General features: G+C 38.8%; 2 protein-coding genes across 3 annotated transcripts; one reads left to right on the top strand and one right to left on the bottom strand.

Moving 5' to 3' along the window:
- Positions 1-1,094: 1,094 nt before the first annotated feature.
- naa50 (N-alpha-acetyltransferase 50, NatE catalytic subunit) lies at positions 1,095-6,573 on the bottom strand. 2 transcript variants are annotated; one of them, XM_046833562.1, is made up of 5 exons: positions 6,370-6,573; positions 4,325-4,458; positions 3,738-3,857; positions 3,531-3,597; positions 1,095-2,800 (listed from the first exon to the last, which is right to left on the bottom strand). In XM_046833562.1, the coding sequence occupies exons 1-5, from the start codon at positions 6,375-6,377 to the stop codon at positions 2,623-2,625; spliced, it is 507 nt and encodes a 168-aa protein (XP_046689518.1). In that variant the 5' UTR covers positions 6,378-6,573; the 3' UTR covers positions 1,095-2,622. The 2 variants fall into 2 exon arrangements, with proteins under 2 accessions (XP_046689518.1, XP_046689517.1); XM_046833561.1 differs by having other exon boundaries at positions 4,325-4,461; positions 6,370-6,571.
- A 1,127-nt stretch (positions 6,574-7,700) lies between these two features.
- atp6v1ab (ATPase H+ transporting V1 subunit Ab) lies at positions 7,701-17,142 on the top strand. Its single transcript, XM_046833560.1, has 15 exons — positions 7,701-7,836; positions 11,540-11,636; positions 11,825-11,953; positions 12,310-12,524; positions 13,296-13,433; positions 13,531-13,682; positions 13,840-14,002; positions 14,103-14,211; positions 14,333-14,455; positions 14,868-14,982; positions 15,129-15,192; positions 15,286-15,489; positions 15,589-15,683; positions 15,776-15,947; positions 16,546-17,142. Exons 2-15 carry the CDS (start codon positions 11,555-11,557, stop codon positions 16,636-16,638), a joined length of 1,854 nt encoding a protein of 617 aa, XP_046689516.1. The 5' UTR covers positions 7,701-7,836; positions 11,540-11,554; the 3' UTR covers positions 16,639-17,142.
- Positions 17,143-18,927: the final 1,785 nt, after the last annotated feature.

Below are 18,927 nucleotides of genomic sequence, written 5' to 3'. Positions count from 1 at the left end.
GGCGTGGCATTACTTAAAATTGTTTAAAAAAAAGAACAAAAAACCTAGTAAATTTTGTGTTAATAAGATATAAAATATAAATATAATAAATTCAAAATCTTAATAAAAACGTTGGAAAGCGGATTAGATTTAATCTAAAGCAGATGAAAACCTCCTCCAATCACAACAAAGAAACCAATTTTGATCAATACTGAGCAGGAAAACAACCTACGTTCAATTTCTGGATGGAATTCTCTTTAACTCTGTGTGGCTGAGGATGGTTCTACATGAACATAAAAGATCCATGATGTTGCTGAGCAGCTCAAGAACAATGAGGATTGGACTGATGGACTGTAATTAATGATGGACTGTAATACTGTCTGCTACAATTGCACAGGAGTGCAGCTTTCATGAAGTTCTGCATTTAAGTGGCCATCACTCAACCGTATACCTCAATAATGATGGATGTACAAGACATTCGGTTCCACCCAGATGGGTTCCTTTTTCAAACTGGTTCCTCTAAAGGTTTCTTCCTCATACTATTTTGTGAAGGTTTTCTTTGCCACTGTCACGTTTTAGGGATAAACTTATAGGCAATAGGCTTATAGGCTTTCTCTCTATACAGTTGCTTTGGGACAATATCCATTGTTAAAAGCGCTATACAAATAAAACTAAATTAAATTAAGGGGCATGGCTTATTCTTTAGAACAAGCACATTGATGAGAAAAGTTAATGAATGCTTGCTTGCTTTATACTTACAATATTGACAAAACCGTAGGAAAAATTGTCTTCTATAGATGAAACCAAATTAAATTCACAGCAGGACTGGGAGATGTCAAAAAATATATCAAGATTATACACGATGTGTCACAATAGATACTTTTGTTTTGTGTACAAAACACGTTCAGATCTACAAAAAAAAGGACAAAAATGTAAAATTTCAACGGTCCAAAACAATAATAAAAAAACACCTAAAATATAATAGAAAATATTTTCACAATCTTTATACTGTGGCATAATTTTTCACAATATTGATATTGTGCTGTCATATCTCCCAGTCCTAATCCACACGTCTTTCTATTTTGTGCAGTATGACAAGAGCATGTTCTGACAAATAATGCAAATAGTATTTTATTTAGAGGTTTTAAAAGTTTTACAATATAGAGCTCCAGAAAAGACAAAAATTTCCAAAGGAAGAAAGAAAGAAAACATGCTTGAACTACAATGGAGCGGTCACATCCCTCTTGGCATGCAGTGTCAAGGCTTCCCCTGGGGTCTGGCCTGCAAATCCAAGTTCAGCATAAGGAACCTCTAAACCCAAACCACAACAATCCCACAATGTGTTAAAAAACGGATGGTTTTTTTTTTTTGTGGTCAGTGAACATCACTGAAATGAGAGCGACATGCTGTGGGTAGGTTTTTAGCTGCCAGTGTGCCGAAGAGGAGACTGCTGAAATTAATATTGATGAACGAACGACATTTGTGTGTTGTGACATGGAGACAAAAATTCCGACTGAAACCATTCAATAAAAATGTTAACTGTTTTCCTTTTATGTTATCCACATTTTTTTTTTTTTACAATCAAACAGACTGTTAAATGAAACCATGTCAACAGTTACATTCGGTGTGGCGTTACATCAACGTGGTTTGTGAAATCTTGGAAAAAAAATACTCAAAATAAATTAAAATCAAATTCTTGCACGTGGAATGCGAGTGTGTAGAAAAGGCACGTGCGTTTTTAAAAAGAGTCTTATATTCTGCGGTAACTGTACCAACAGCACACCTCCTCTCCATAACTGGCACTTACAGTCTTTTCTCAAATCTGAAGCACCAACAGCACCCCAGGAAAAGCCATGAACCAACCAGCAATTAGGCAAAACAAAACAAAAAAGTTAAGGGGACTTTAAATATTAGGCAGAAAAGCAAAGATATTCAGAAACGGGAGTGGTGTTCATTCCAACACTCCCACACCCAATCTCTCACTCTCAAACCGTTTGACCATGTTCATGCCGGCTCGAGGGGGCGAGATGATCCAGACGAGGCAGATTGGAGAGACTTGCACTGCAAAGAGACACGTGCAATAATCATCCCTTGCTCTCTGCCTGTAAAATCAATCACATCTGCATCCCCAGGCTCAGGTGGCGAGGTGACAGAAGGTCCGGAAATCACAGAGACGATCTGTAGTGTGACGTCCAACGCTACCAGGCAGGACCACCTCTCGCCGAAAAACAACAGTCCTCTTTTAAAAAGGTCTATCGGCATGTTCAAACAACAACGTCGTGCCCCCTTGCCATTAACGATTTAGAACAAAATGCAAAGGGTATTGACAGTTAACTTTCACCGTGTCTACTCTGTAACAAGTAAGCAGCTTTTTGGAGCACTTATGTATTCTGCCTGGAAAAAAACCTGTGTGTCTAATTTCAACTCTCTAAATGACAAAAAAAATAAAAAATAAAATAAACAAATGCAAACTGATTGGGACTGAGTTTTGTTTTTAAAAAATAAAAATTCAGCAATTTGTCATGGTTTCTCTCTTTAAACTGCCCTTCAAAAAAGTGGTGTATCTACAGGCCCTGGGGCATCAATCACAGTTCCACTTTGTAAATATGGGCCGAGATCCGTCTCTCCAGAGTGCTCCGGCTTCTACTCAGCCTTCTGCAGGTCTCCTGCTAGGGGCTCACATGGGCTCCGCAGGCTCTTCTGGAGAACGTGAGCATCTGCTGGCTCTATCCTCTTGTAATAGTTCTTTTTAGTTTCGATGATCTCAAACCCAAACTTCTGGTAGAAGTCAATTGCAGACTCGTTGCTGATCTGCACATGACTGATAGAGGAGAAACAGAAGTATATTATTTTACAGGTGTACACTGTGAATCTTGCGCATTATATAGCAACATTTACAGCAGCAAGCAAAAAAAGCTGAAGTTATCAACACAAAGAAACGTTTTGAGTGATCAGTGAAACGACAATGATATTACGTTTTAGTGAAATTATATAAGATTGTTTAGTCAATTCATCACAGCTACAGCTTGGCTTTATATTCTTCATGTTTCACTACATGGTAGGTTTGTAAATGATCTCTTACCAGTTCATTTTGTAGTTTTTAGTAATTAGATGGGTTTTAGCCATTTTAATGACTGTAATAGTAACAATCCTAATGTTGCATATAAATAGTAAAATGAGTAAAGGTAGGCAAGTGCTCTCCACAAATGATCTAATTGGTTGTGCGGAGTGATTCTGATTCCAGAAAGATCAGGAATATTGTTTTTTGATAATAAGCATTGTCTGAAAGCAGCTTTACACAGATAAGTTATAGTTACATACTAAATGTTAAATGCTATGCTTGATGTTAACCCTAACCCAATACAAAAAGTTTGATTTTCCTTCAGTTTAATCACTTCTGTCGAAGCACATGTACACGATATTCAGACAAATTTGACTGAATATGAAGACCAGATTCACTCGAGTGTACACTGTAAATTCATAAAGACTATCACATGACACGCTGTGCTGGTATTCCAAAATAATTGTAATAGTTTTCTGTTATAACTTACAGGTAAATGTTGTCAAAAGTGCCATCCTTCTCACAGATGTTCAGCACGTGGTTCAGCATCTTTGTTCCTTTTGAGCAAACGAAACAATGAAATTTCAATACTTTTGTACACAATCAGGGACACAACACAAAGTTTTCCTTCAAATATCACCTGATGAACCTGTGTTAAAAAAAAAAAGCTTGAGCATTTTGTGTGGAAAATCTGTACCTATGCCGAGTCTGCGGTAGGGAGCGAGGCAGCCAAGTGTCATGATGTACAATCTTTTCTGGTTCTGGGAGTGATCCACTCGACAGCACACGGCTCCCACGGCGATGTCATTGAAGTACGCTGCGAAATAAAAGAAGCGTGACTGACAGCATGGTACGTCTGATCCAAACGCAACTGCGATGTTGATTACTTTCGCATAACGTGTCTCCACGTGTTTTATTGACAATATCTACAACATTAAATTTAGTACTTTTAAAATCACTCAAAACAAATGTAGCACACATGCAGGGATCACTGAATTGTGAAGACACCAACAGGGTTCCTACTACTGATAATACAGTGATACTGCTAGCTGTAGTAACTTATCAGTGGGTAACTAACACTCCACCTTAGACAATAAATCAGGAGAAGGCTTACGTGTGCTGTCTTCACTCACAGTGGTAGTCTGTGCACCAAGCCTCTCCATATTTGCATCAAGTAAAATGTGTCAAAATCCGTGTTGGCAATAATCCCACTTACTCTATAAACCTAGTAATGCATTTAAAAAAATCTAAACATATCTGTGACCTTTTAGCTCAGAGCCTTACCTAGCTTTGCAAGTTCTCCTACTTCCAGCACATCTTTGTAGAACTTGTCGTTGTAACTGACAGGGAAGATGACTTGGTTGAGTCGCTTCAGCTGTTTAATGTTGTGGGGGGTGACGTCCCCCAGCTCGATCCGGCTACTGGAACAAAAGCAGAATGCTCAACAAGAATAACATTACACATTCATGCTGTTTAAAACAATGCTTTTAGAACAACTGGGGCAGATGTAAGCAGCAGGACACGCTACATAAATATGGCTCATTTGGTTATTACTTTATGTGGGTTGCCCAAAAAAATCCAAGCACTGCTTCATCATAGCAATCAGATTTATTTGTTGCCTTCACTTGACACCAGTTGAGGAACGACAGCAGTATTTTTAGGGCAACTGCATGCTACAATGACACAGCTGCAGTTTTAGGTCACAGCTACAGCCGAGGGTATAGATAGAGTAACGAAAACGCAACAAGTACCGTCTCTCAAAACCTCGAGAAACAAAACCTTAAGTGAAAAACCGGTGTTTGGGTTTTCATGTCACTCAAATAAAAGCCAAATAAGGCAGAACCAGCAGACACTTGTCTTGCTTTTCTATAACACACGATTACCATTTTAGTGCTGATTTAAGATTATTACTTGTCTTATGGTCCAAGATGCCAAAAACATCTTGCTTGAATTCTGAGCAATAGCAGGACTTCAGTGGGCCTGGTGTAGGCATGAGGATACACTACCAAAATACTTGCATTAAAAAGAAATAATGACATGATTTATTTGTAATAAAATACAAAATACAGCGAATTCAAAGTGAATTTGACATAAGATTTTTCCTGTGGATCAGCATGTTTCGCGTCACAACTAGCTCGCATGTAGCTGTGCTGCGAGTCGTCCTCCTATTGGTGGCTTTTAGACGATGCTCATAATTTGTCTGCAACGGTCTTCAAACTCGGTCACAAATGTTAATTCACTTACAAATAATGATTTATGGTCTGCGACTGCAACATGGTAAAGTAAAATATTTTTTACTCTTAAAAACCGGCCTCGACTACGACGCGAACCAAATACCAACTACAAAGGAGATGCCACAGGAAAACGCAGAGAGCGAATACGGTTTAATTTCAGGTTTATCGTTAGAGGATCACCAGGGTTATAGAGTTTGGTGTATGATTTAATTGGGATCGTCCTGAACTACATGAAAAGCAATAACCTTAAACTTAATGTACTGAGGCAACTTTAGATGGTCATCCCATACCCACTAATCCATATTTGCATAAACAGTGGTCACAGCCAATCAGAGCAGGGAACTGCTTTTACTAAATTGGACACTGAATCGCAGACACGCCCTTTAGTCCCCTTTAGGGGTATATTTCAAGTCAAAACCAATTTCCACTATTAAATTTGAGCAAAACGACTCTTATTTATTTGAGTGAACAACCACTAAATCTCTTGTCTACAGATTTATGTGTCAGTGAGTACAAAAAGCCCAGGCCTCATTAGCATATATGCAAATTTACCCCACACGGTTCCTTGCCATCCCTGACTGATCGAGTGGCAGGAATTAACCTCCTGACCAGCTGTCCTGAGGACCACAGCTCGAGTTAATGTCCATTCTGTGCGTGGTTTTCCCACACGAGCTGCTCATTATCCCTAAGAAACACATTGTGTGAAGCCTAAAATCACTGCTAAACCACTGCCTGTGTTAGGAGATGCTAATACCCTGCTAGCCATGCGAGCTGCTAGCTGTTCAGTCTGACTCAACATTTTTACATTTACTCTCAGCACGGAGCTCCTTCTTCTCCTGCACCACTTCCGCCTCCAGCCAAGCCTGAGTGGGTTATTTGTGTGACTGTAAGAATCAATGTTGGGTCTGAAACCGAGCTGAAGTTCGCGGCTGGCAAAGGATTTCGCCCGAAAGCTATCGTTAGCATTAGGGTTAGCATTAGCATCGCTAGCGACTCCCCCGCCCTCCCCTGCTGAAAAAAGACACGAAGGGGGAAAAACTTTTTTTTTTCAGTGACGGTTTAAATGCGGATATAAATCCACACACCGCTACTCACCCTTTCATCTTTATCTCAACTTATCTACGCTTTAAAAACTCCCCGAGGTCGCCGCGACGCTGTCCCGATACAAAAGAAAAAGAAAAAATGTGCTAACTTTGGGCTGTGAGCAACTCTCGCTGCTCTTCCCTCCACATGTAGGTTGCTAACGGACTAGCAAACGCTCCTGCTGTCAATTCGCTTCACCACTGTTTTTTTTCTCCACAATCGTTTTCTGCCAAACCCCGCCTTCTATAACACGATTGGGTGAACGCGGCTTACGTAGTGAGCTGCTATTGGTTACAAAGTGAATGCGTCCTAAAGAACCAATTTATTGACCAATCCCAAAGCAAGAGGCGGGGTTTAATGAGAACGGGTAGGAGAAATAACGCAACTCCAAGGCGCGGCAACAACAAGCAAAGCCTGGGTATCGGCACAGGAAGTGACGCCAATTGCTTTTAACTAACAAATTAAAAGTCCGTACTCTATTTGCGTCTCTAACGGTATTTTTTTTATTGAATTGTAAAATTGTATGCTTATCTATTAACTTTCTCTGGTTTTCTTCCACACCGATCTTGTTCGAGGCTCAAATGCTTGAACCAAGAAACATTAAAAGACTAAAAGTTTAGTGCTTGAAACTCGTTTTTATTTTGCTTCAATCCTAAGTGAAATACCTCCAATAAAAAAGTAATAACATAATTTCGACCTGATTTATTTATTAAAATCGAACACTATTTCATTTTTTTTACAAAAATGGTCTAAGAAAATAAAATTTGCTTAATTGTATATTCTTTTAGATAATGTTTTTATTTTTCAATTATAACATTTATTTTCGGCAATTCACACCAGGGGGCGCTGTGTATCTCAGTAATTACTTTCGTTCACAATAGAAGGTGCTGTGTATGTCAGTAATTATTATTGTTCACACTAGAGGGCGAAGTGTCTTAGTAATTACTCTCCCTCACAGTAGGCAACAATGTGTATATCAGTATTAGTTATTGTTTACACTAGGGGGCGCTGTGTAAATTAATAATTATCTTTGATCACACTAGGCGGCGCTGTGTATTTTAGTACTGTATTTGCTCTTGCTCACACTAGGGGGCGCTGTGTATCAGTAATTATCTTTATTGACACTAGGCGGCGCTGTGTATCTTATTAATTGCTTCAGCTCACATTAAGGAACGCTGTATATCTCTGTATATCTCAGTATTTATTTTTGTTCTCTCTAGGGAGCGCTGTGTATCTCAGTAATTAATCTTGCTTACACTAGAGGGCGCTATGTATCTTAGTAATTACTCTTGCTTACACTAGAGGACGCTATATACCTTAGTAATTATTCTCGCTCACACTAGGGGGCGCTGTGTATCCCAGTTCCTGTTTCTCACGCACCGTCGAGTGAATGAAGTCAGCTGATCTGTGCTTCTATCATCTTATTTTTCCCCGCAGCCTGAACCAGGAGCTCTCCCCGATCCTTTACACCGTTTACAGGTATTTTATATTTATATTTCATCCGTGTCTCAGCTAAGATCGGTTTTTAATTTAAACGTATTATAAAGTCGTGTTATTTATGGCCTTTCATTTGGTCCCAGGTAGCTAGCATAGGTGGCTAAGCTACATCCACTGCATCCTCATTCGATCAATCAAGAAGGACAAATTCCTTTATTAAATAATTACATTTTATATTATGTAAATTTTCGGTATGTGTGTGTGTTTTTTTTCCTACATTTTGTGTTATTCCTGTTCGTGTAAGATTAGCTGATTCGTCCCTTTCTGTAACCTTGGGAACAAGCAGGCTGCGCGTGCAGGTTAGCGCAATTTCGTGACTAAATTTCTGTTAATTAATTTAATAATCTATTTTAAACTTTTATTTTGTTCTAGAATGAAAAAGAAAACGAGAAAAATAAAGCACCCCAAAAACCCCACCCGTATTCAGAAGTCTATCCGAGCAAACCGGAATGAATCGGATGATTACAATGTAAAATAAATAAATAAATAAATAATACATAAATAAATAGTATACATTAATAATACAATAAAATAACCAATCAATAAATATGGAAATGCATTCAAATGTGTTCTGTATGTAGTTCGTGCTAAGGCAGTTGGCTGTTTAGTCACGTGACTGCAGACATCAACGCCCCCCATCCCCCCTCCCCCACAAAAATAAATAAATAAAATAAAAATAAATAAATAAAAAACACACCTTGGTCTTTTGTATTATAATTTATTATACAATTATCTCACTTTCAGTTTTCTCTGTGGCTTGAATTGTTTTTAACTCCAAAGATCAACTCAGAGCTCACGTTTCTCTTCATCACATGATCTGCTCCACCTTCCTCTTTTTATGAATTCATTTTTACCCTGATATGATGCCCTCCCCCTTTTAATTAATTTTATTTATGATCAAACTTGCACTAGTTTTCCAAAACCAGCTACAATAGAATATAAAGTAAATATATTTCAAATCAGAATGTAAATGTGAAAAAAGAGACTAGGAATCAAATAAATAATATATTCAATGCTTTTTAGAGATTAAAGAGCTCTGCTACTGTGATATAAATCAGTACCAGTCATTTATACTGAATATGTACAGACTGTAATATATTACTTCTCTCCTGTCTGCTTCACGTCCCTTTTATTGACTTTACTCGTTCTGGGGTTTATACATTTATTGTTGTATTTTTTTCTTAGAGAGATTTCTGAGAGATCACACCTTTTTTGCCTTTTGTTTATCCTGTTTAAAGCTCAGGCTGTATCAATGATCTCTGGTTTGATTTCTTAACGAAAAACCAATTTACAAATTAAAAAACAAAATAATTTTTTTTAGGATTATCAGGAGTTACGTTTCTCCTTCTGATTGGAAATGGCTACAAAAAAATCCAATCCTTTTTTCAGCAATATATCAAATACAACCTGCACAAAAAATTCCAAATAAACTTAAAAATCTAATTTAGTTGTAATGGAGCATAATGATTACATTAAGATGACTAAAACTAAACTGAAGATTATATAAAGGATTAAATACAGGATGTATTTACTATAGATTAATTACAACTGTATTAATAGATATTTAATCTGGATTATAAAATGGGTGCAGAAGAATCTTTATATTTACTTTATCTGGATTTTTTAAGAGAGTTTGCTTTTGTTGGAAATTGCTCAATAGATTATTACACACACACACACACACACACTCGTGCACAGACATTACTCAGGGCTGGGAGTTGGTGCCGTTTTAATTTCCTGCATGTTCCTGCTTTTATAATCAGCAACTGTTTAGATATCTAATGTTGCTAATTAGATATTAATTGATTAATTAAATCAGTGGTTGAGTTCACAGCTTTAAGTCGCATCTCATTCTCGATCCTGAGGAAAGACACGTTTCAGGCAGATTAGACTGAAATGTTTTTGTTGTTGGTTGAAGAACAGTGGATTTTCATAGCAGAAGAATGTTCTGGATAATGTTTTGGAGATTGCAGGAGGAGAAGAGAGACATTATTTTCAGGACATTTTGGTTGTCAGAGTGTTTCTCTTTTTTCAGCTCCTCGTGCTGAAGTGGAACATCCACACGGACTTGCCAGAATTACTCAAGTGTCTCTTTACCCCCTTCCCTTCCTCTTTTCATTAGTCAGTCACACGGTCAGCTCATGTGACAGAGTTGTATAGCCGCTTTGTACATACGAACGCAATCTTATCTGTCTTAGAACATAAAAGCTCTCTGGTGGATTTAAGCTACAGTTCAGAGCTCATTGTCCACAAGGCTTTCTGTGTCCATTTCAGTAGATTTAGCAGATCATTTATTATTACATTTAAAGCTGAGGTTTTGCCGAACATTCTTTCTCCGTTGGTTTTCAGTTTAGCAGGATGTCGATTTGTCATTCTGCAGAGTTTTCCGTAGCCATGTTTTCCATATATTTTTATACCACAGTCATGTTCTTGATTCGGACTGGGCAGAAGGTGTTGATTCATTTCCTGTAACACAGTTCTGATAGCAGTTCTTACGTTTATATCAATGCTCTTCTAATACATTACCGTAAGAGTAACATTAAGAAATGAACTTTTATTTGTGGATTGTTAGGAACATGGGGTTTAGAGTGTAGGGTCAGCCATGATACAGTGTCCCTGGAGCAGAGAGGGTTAAGGGCCTTGCTCAAGGGCCCCAACAGTGGCAGCTTAGTGGTAATGACCCCCCAACCTTCCGATCAGTAACCCAGAGCCTTAACCAACCTCACGTGATGATAATTTTTTTTTTTTTTTTTTTTTACTATTTAACAAATTAAATATTTGAAATTGTGAGGATTTTAGTAAGAAGTCTCCAGTGCTTTAATCACTACAGTGTAAATTGTCTTTACAGTATAAGAGCAATTAAACTTTCCAGGCTGAGCATGTTATAAGGAAATAATCAACTCAGGAGGTGTTACAGTAACATAAGCCCACGGTTTTGGATGTCCCTTTAAACACGCATATGAGAGATAGATAGATAGACAGACAGACTGATAGATGAGAGAGATACTGTATTCATCCGGATGGAAAATTTACAGAAAGAAAGAAATGCATGAAAGAAATGAAGAACTCGTACTGCTCACATGAACGTGAATAAGTGCAGTTTCAAGCCGACTCTTAAAACATCTGGCAGTGTGGTGTTAGTTTGAAAAAACTCCAGCATCCTGTTAAGGTCAGCTGCTTGGAGTCACTGAATTGTTGTATCTTGTTAATACCTGAATTCATTTTTCGAGGAGAGTCATGAAAATCCCAAAGCTGCAAATCAGACATACTGTCTGGATGGGCGGGGCTTAGTCCACTTAATCAGAGTGGGAGTAGTCAGTCATGAGCAGTTGTGAGCTTATGTATGTGGAAGAAGGCAGAAATTTCCTCCTGGTGTTTTGCACTGCTAATGGGCTTCATGTGTTTTAGAGTGTGTTCACATTCACCTGCTCTGACTGGATTCTGTTATATGAAGGAAAGATGGGTAATGGGTGGGAACTGGCAGGTGACTGAAAATCAGTATTCAGCATGAGAACATGGGATTGGTCTACAGAAACACAAAGTGAATCTTCTTGTTTTGCTTTTCTATCTGCTCTAATCTTGCTCTAATCGCATGGTGATTTATCATTTTTATATCCAGACTTTTAATTATATCACACTGTACAGAAAGTTCTCTTTATAGTCTGATCTCACTCTCTGTCTTCAGACACACACTTCTAACATGGACTTCTCCAAGCTGCCCAAGATCGGAGATGAAGATCGGGAGGGACAGTTTGGATACGTCCACGGCGTCTCTGGACCTGGTGTGTTAACAAAGCATTTTACTTTGCTTCAGTTTTCATCTCATATTTGCCTGCTGCAGTGACACGCTTTTCTAATCCAATCATTTCATTGTAAATTCAAGAAGCGCTTTCTGTCTGCCAGGATTTTCATTAAGCATCTGTATGTAGCGCCACAGTATAAATGTTTGATACGTGTGTTTGTCCCTCAGTGGTGATAGCTTCCAGCATGGCCGGGGCGGCGATGTACGAGCTGGTGCGTGTGGGGCACAGTGAGCTAGTTGGAGAAATCATCCGGTTAGAGGGAGACATGGCCACCATTCAGGTGTACGAAGAAACCTGTATCCTTCACACGCTGCCGATTAGGGACTTTTTATTCATTGCTCCTTTAGGTTACTTTATTGAGCTGCTCCACTGGATCATTCTGTATTTTCTGCATTGCGATGCACAAAACATCTCAACTTCTACTTATGATTGAGAGACTTTTTTAAAGATCTTGAGAAGAGACTGAAAATTTAACCAGGTTTGAATTCAAAGGTCAGGGGAAAAAGCCTCATTAGTGATTGGTAGATAGTCTTTCCATATAAATCTACTAACAAAAAACGTCACAGCTTCTAGCGAGCTAGTCTCACCTTCTAGCCAGTGAAAGTCAGGCAATTCTCCAGCATGTTGCATAGTATACCTGAGCAATGTTCAGCTGGCGTGTCTGTCGGTGACCCGGTCCTGCGTACAGGAAAGCCCCTCTCCGTCGAGCTGGGACCCGGCATCATGGGCTCCATTTTTGATGGGATCCAGCGTCCACTGAAAGATATCAATGACCTGACCCAGAGCATTTACATCCCTCGAGGAGTGAACATCGGTGCCCTCAACCGCGACATCAAATGGGAGTTCCAACCTTTCAAGAGTATAAGGGTATGTATTCAGGGGAAAAAAATTAAATAGATATTTGGTTGACTGCCACTCAAAATGTAAACAAACTCAAAATATCTTAATATGTAAATATGACCTGCCTCAACACTACATAGCCCTCACCTTGTGTCAAACATCTAAAAATGTTTATTATTTTATTTGAGTTCTGTAAATAATTTGACTTGCATTTGCATATTAAAAGGTAATCTATTAGAAAAGTTTAGCATGACTTCTATTTTGTAAAAGTTGAGCATAACACACTGCTAGTTTAATAGCAAATTTAAATACTATACCATGTGATGGTATAAAAATCTACCTGTGAGTAGTGATGTTTGTATTTGTAGTCTGTTGGTTTAGTTTTCAGCTAGATACATAAAGACATAATAATCACATGGCAAAGACAGTAATCTGTATTTTTTTCTTTATTTCTTTAATGCGTAGGGAACAGTGGCCTTTTTCATCATTAAGCTATCTTTCGAACCTGTCTTGTTTAAGTGAAATCATCCATCACAGCGCTGATCTTAACTCTATGATCATTTCAGGAAGCACAGCTTAGATGCTCAGATCAGATCAGGTTGAAGTTTGTTCTATGGGCAGTTAAAACAGGTTTGAACACATCTGAGTGTCATATCACTCGCAACAGCTTTAGTATAATGCACCTTTGTGGTACTTGGTGTTCCTCAAATGATGTTTATTACAGTTCATCTTCAGTTCAGCAGATTCTTTAGCAGTGTTTCCCAGCAGTTCAGCAAGTTCTTCATGTTTTTGCTCCAGGTTGGGAGTCACATCACTGGAGGAGACATCTATGGTCTTGTGGGTGAGAACTCTCTCATTAAGCACAAGATCATGCTGCCACCTAAAAACCGTGGTACCGTCACCTACCTGGCACCACCTGGCAACTATGACGTCTCGGTGAGCTGTGTGGCTGTTTTATCCAGAATATAAAATAAATATTTTCATTGTTATGGAGAATATGGATAATGATGCAAAAGCATTTGTATGATTTTAGGATGTGGTGCTGGAGCTGGAGTTTGAGGGGGTAAAGGAGAAGTTCACCATGGTGCAGGTGTGGCCCGTGCGCCAGATCCGACCCGTTACTGAGAAGCTGCCAGCTAATCATCCTCTGCTAACCGGCCAGCGAGTGTTGGACGCCCTTTTCCCGTCAGTATCTTTAATTTGCTCACTGATACAGAACCTTGCATAAGTATTTACCCCTAAAACTTTGCATTAGAACCCTAATTTAGACTCCTAATCAGTGACTGAATGATAGAATACAGTGATGTGCATGTCCATTAAAATGTGTATTATATGTGTACAGATGTGTACAAGGAGGAACTACAGCCATCCCAGGGGCTTTTGGCTGTGGCAAAACTGTGATCTCTCAGTCCTTATCCAAATACTCCAACAGTGATGTTATCATCTATGTGGGATGTGGAGAGCGAGGTAACGAGATGTCAGAAGTACTGCGAGATTTCCCCGAGGTGAGAAACAGCACATCGTAACCTTGATCATTAAATAAGTAGCAGTAAACTGTTTGAGTGGAGTTCTGAATGATGGATGGTGGTTTGGTTTGTCCAACAGCTAACCATGGAGGTAGATGGGAAGGTGGAAAGCATCATGAAGAGAACAGCTCTGGTGGCCAACACTTCCAACATGCCTGTGGCTGCTCGAGAGGCTTCCATTTACACAGGTACTGACCTGGGAGACGTCTCTTTCGAACTGTGACTTAGGATTTAGCTATTGTGTGTGCATGTGCGTGTGTGTGTGTGTGTGTGTTTCACCTGTAATTATTATATTGATCTACACTACAGGAATCACTCTGTCTGAGTACTTCAGGGATATGGGATACAACGTGAGCATGATGGCTGACTCTACTTCTCGATGGGCCGAGGCTCTCAGGGAGATCTCTGGTCGTCTGGCTGAGATGCCTGCTGGTGAGATGATGATGATGATGGCTTAAGTGAATTTTTTTGCAAGTTGTATACATCATGTTGCTTTAAAATTAACCCAAATATGTAAAGAGACATTTATTCAAATTCGAAATAACTTTGAAACTGCCCCATTTCTTACAGCACTAATTCGTTTATCTCTGCTTTAGTGTCAGGTCAAACATTTGAATGATCTTTTCCTAGCACTGTGTACCCCTCTGAAAATGAGATACATCTCCAATTTAACAAAAGGAAGAAAATAATTTAAAAGCTCAACAATGCTGTAATAATATCAATCTGTGCATTTTGACTGCCATTAAGTAAAATCATTCTTTTTTTTTATTTTTACTTATGCAAATGCATAATTAGTCCACTGACTGTGTGTGTGTGTGTGTGTGTGTGTGTGTGTGTGTAACAGATAGCGGTTATCCTGCCTATTTGGGAGCTCGCCTGGCCTCGTTTTATGAGCGTGCCGGCCGTGTGAAATGCCTGGGTAATCCTGAGAGGGAAGGCAGCGTCAGCATTGTGGGAGCGTGAGTGTTTATCTCAGAGATTTTAACATTTACTTTCATAAGCGACATGCCTGCTGATGTTCTTATGTTCATATAAATGAGATGTTTCATAACCATACAGTGAAGAGCCAGTAATGATGCTGATAAACATTGGGGTTTTTCTGCAGTGTGTCTCCCCCTGGTGGAGATTTCTCTGATCCTGTGACATCTGCTACACTTGGTATTGTACAGGTAAGAACTCAACACAATTTCTTTGGGTTAGTGTTTTTTCACACATTCATTACACTAGTGCAATTTTACTTCTATAAACTATTTCCCTCTTAGGTGTTCTGGGGTCTGGATAAGAAACTGGCCCAGAGGAAGCATTTCCCATCTGTAAATTGGCTGATCAGCTACAGCAAGTATGCACGAGCGCTAGACGAATACTATGACAAGCACTTCCCTGAGTTTGTGCCTCTGCGCACCAAAGCTAAGGAGATTCTGCAGGAGGAAGAGGACCTGGCTGAGATCGTACAGCTTGTAGGCAAGGTGAGGAGGTTCGCCCGGATCTGCGTTTGTTTTAATTATGAGCGTGCCGTTTATTAGGTAATGCTTTATGGAAATTTGCTTTCGTTTTTTTTACACCAGGCTTCCTTGGCTGAAACGGATAAGATCACCCTTGAAGTGGCCAAACTGATTAAAGATGATTTCCTGCAGCAGAACGGTTACACACCTTACGACAGGTTTGATACGTTTCTGCAACACGCCATTAAAACGTATTTTTGACGTACACGCTCATATCAACCCTAATTCCATTTGCATTCCTTATCTCCAGGTTCTGTCCGTTCTACAAGACAGTGGGCATCCTGTCAAACATGATCGCCTTCTACGACATGGCACGGCACGCCGTGGAGACCACTGCCCAGAGCGATAACAAGATCACCTGGTCCATGATCCGTGAGCACATGGGGGAGATCCTCTACAAGATCAGCTCCATGAAGTTTAAGGTGAACATTTAGCATTAAAAAAGCGAATCAAAGTAACAGTCACATCCTGATTTATAATCAAACATGGAACATTGATCAGGATTTATTAAGCTTTAATATTACGGATCTGCTGAATTCGCGAATCATTTTGGAAATCGCACATTTTGGACATTAGCAGCTCTGACATCAAAGCTCAAGTTTGTTCAAATGTGCTGTAACTGACACATTTATAGCACAATTATTACATTTATGGCATGTGGTAGATGCCCTCATCTAGAGCAAATTACAATGATCTTAATTGTTCAATTGAGCAGTTGAGGGGTTAAGAGCCCAGCAGTGGGAGCTTGGTGGTGCTGGGATTTGAACTCATAACCTACAGTATTAGGCAATAACATGGATCAGGTTTGTGATTATTAGGTAATAATCTACACCAGAATTGAAATGGTGCATTAGAACATCGTATGATTGCTTTTCTCTTACATTGAATTAAACTAGACATTTTTTTTTTTATGATATATAATAATTTTTTATTCCAAGGTAAGGTTTTTTTTTTTGCCATATTGGCAAGGGGAGGGGACAAAAGAATAAAATAAATATTTTTGCATTGTCTTTCTCTCAGGACCCTGTTAAGGAGGGCGAGGCCAAGATTAAAGCCGATTATGCGCTGCTGCTCGAAGACATGCAGAACGCTTTCCGTACTCTTGAGGACTAGTTCCCTGTCTGCCTCCACATCAGCTGAACTCTGCTGTCTTTCTCTCCCTGTCTTTTGCTCGATCCAGCAACATTCCAGTTCTTTTTTTTTACCCTCCTTGTTATGGAGCTGCAGTAGAAGAGTGTTTTGTCATCATGAACCTTCTCCTTCTCTTTTTGTGTGTGTGTATTGCTGTTGGTTGTGTTTGTGTTTTTGTGAATGTTTCAGATGTTTTTTTTTTTCCCCTGTACAACTGCCTCATCCTCCAATGTTGTGTTTTTGCTAGTTGTAGATCCCCTTCTGGTGTAATTATCATTCCGGTGTTCTCTGTACAGAAGATATGAGAGACGTGAGTTACTATTTATTGCTCGGAGACTCTAACGAGCGCTTGTGTTGTTCTTCGGTTCTGTTTCAAACTGTATTATCCCGTGATAATGATAATCGGGGAATTGCACTTCTCTCGTGCACCACTTGTGTGACAGTGTTGAAGTCGTCCTGCAACAATAAAACAATTAAAAACGTGTACATTTGAGTGATTTATACTTTAGTGAGGCGCATGGTGCATGGGAATGGAGTTTACATGAGAGACCACTGTTAATAAAGGATCTATATATACATTTATAACATGACAGATGCCTTTAACCAGAGACTTCGGTTATAAATATAATACAATGTATAAATACTGTACAAGTATAATACAATTTCCTTAGAACCCCAGGTTTCATAGTGAATAAAACACTGAAAATGAAGTTTAGAAATATGAATCTGGAAAACTTTTGATTTTCCTGTGATCCTTAAGGAAGCTTGTTAGAAGTTGTTAGGTTCATAGGAAAACTTAGTAGATAAGGGTTTGTGGATACCTGACCATGAGGTTTGTATGTGTATTCTGGGAAGATGCTCCACTAGATTTTCCAGAGTGCTTGTGGAATGTGCTCATGCAGCCACAAGAACTTTAGTAAAGTCAAGTACTGATGTTAGGGTAAGGAGACCAATTCACCCCTAAGGTGTTTGAGTCAAAGTTCTGTAGCAGGCCACTCAAGATCTTCCACTCCAACACATGTAAAGCATATCTTCAGTAGCTGGCATTTGTGCAGAGGCATTATCATGCTGGAACAGCTTTGGGTCTCCTACTTCAAGTGAAGAGAAGGTTTAATGCTTTTAAATCCAAAGACATCCTACACAACGGTGTATTTTGTTGTAACAGTTTGGAGAAGAACCACACATATGGTTGGAAAAAGTCAGGTGTTATACTTTTGTCCATATAGGCTACATTTCATAATCTATAATCTACACTTGTGGAGCGGAAGTTCTGTATTTGATTTGCAGGCTGATTTGTGAACATGTTGCCAGCAGAGGGAAGCAGAAACCTAAATATTTTTTGTATTCACACACTGGGGGTCTCTGAAAGTCAAAATCCAACAGCTTTTGGTCAATGAAACTCCAGCATTTGATTTGCTTCAGCATCATTCACACACACGAGTTCATGGAATGAGAACCAAGTCTAATATATTTCTGGACTGCAGTTTTAAACAGCCACAGGTTTCCTATAGGACAAATGATCCCACAACTGAGCTGACATTCCCAAATATATTATATTTATGAATAAGCAAAGGTGTAAGACATTCAGGACAGATTATAACATGTCAATTTAAACATGAATAACTTATAATAAACCTTTTAAAATTGTGTAAACAAATGAACTGAACACTTTCACCTTGTTATAACCAACAGGATTTTTATTATAAGCCTTTTTTTAAATAAAAAATAATGACAGAAATTGTATTATTATTTAAAACAATACATTTGAAAATATCATATAAATATCCTCATGCTATTAGCATAGATGTTTGGCTTGTGTCTTTGCTAAATGTATGCTAAAACCCCAACAAACAGCCTTTCTGGGCTCCATGTGTAATTAAACAGTTAAATGGTTAAAAGCATTAGATCATTTTTAAGATACAAGAGCTAAATTGCATTCCAATAGTTGAATCAATTAGTCTTTCTAAAAACCCGGAACTTTTTCTTTCACTGAAGACACAGACGTCTATCCATGTACCCGTGTACGACCTCACTGATGTCCTGAGTGTCATTCAGGAAATGTAAAAGAACACACTGTATGTTGGAAAGACGGGAATGTTGTCTGACCTTTGTACATGACAACCATATACTCATAGTGCATTATGGGTATTTAACACAGTCTTGCTGTCACCTTGTGTCTGAAATAGCACACTTCCCCTTTTCTATAAACTTCAAAAGACATTTTATATATATATATATATATATTCATACCTGCTATATCCTGTTGGACAC

Source organism: Silurus meridionalis, chromosome 21, assembly GCF_014805685.1.
Source record: "Silurus meridionalis isolate SWU-2019-XX chromosome 21, ASM1480568v1, whole genome shotgun sequence".
Lineage (NCBI taxonomy): Eukaryota > Metazoa > Chordata > Actinopteri > Siluriformes > Siluridae > Silurus > Silurus meridionalis.
The sequence above is the reverse complement of the archived record's forward strand: the minus strand, read 5'-3'. Positions and strand labels throughout refer to the sequence as shown.

Bases quoted from the DNA above. Each gene is read 5' to 3' on its own strand.
- atp6v1ab (XM_046833560.1), top strand. From the start codon at position 11,555: ATGGACTTCTCCAAGCTGCCCAAGATCGGAGATGAAGATCGGGAGGGA. The intron at 13,683-13,839 runs GTCAGTATCTTT...ATATGTGTACAG, and splicing joins GTGTTGGACGCCCTTTTCCC to ATGTGTACAAGGAGGAACTA. The intron at 14,003-14,102 runs GTGAGAAACAGC...TTTGTCCAACAG, and splicing joins TACTGCGAGATTTCCCCGAG to CTAACCATGGAGGTAGATGG.
- naa50 (XM_046833561.1), bottom strand. The intron at 3,598-3,737 runs GTACAGATTTTC...TTTGCTCAAAAG, and splicing joins CTACCGCAGACTCGGCATAG to GAACAAAGATGCTGAACCAC. The intron at 2,801-3,530 runs GTAAGTTATAAC...CTCCTCTATCAG, and splicing joins ACTTTTGACAACATTTACCT to TCATGTGCAGATCAGCAACG.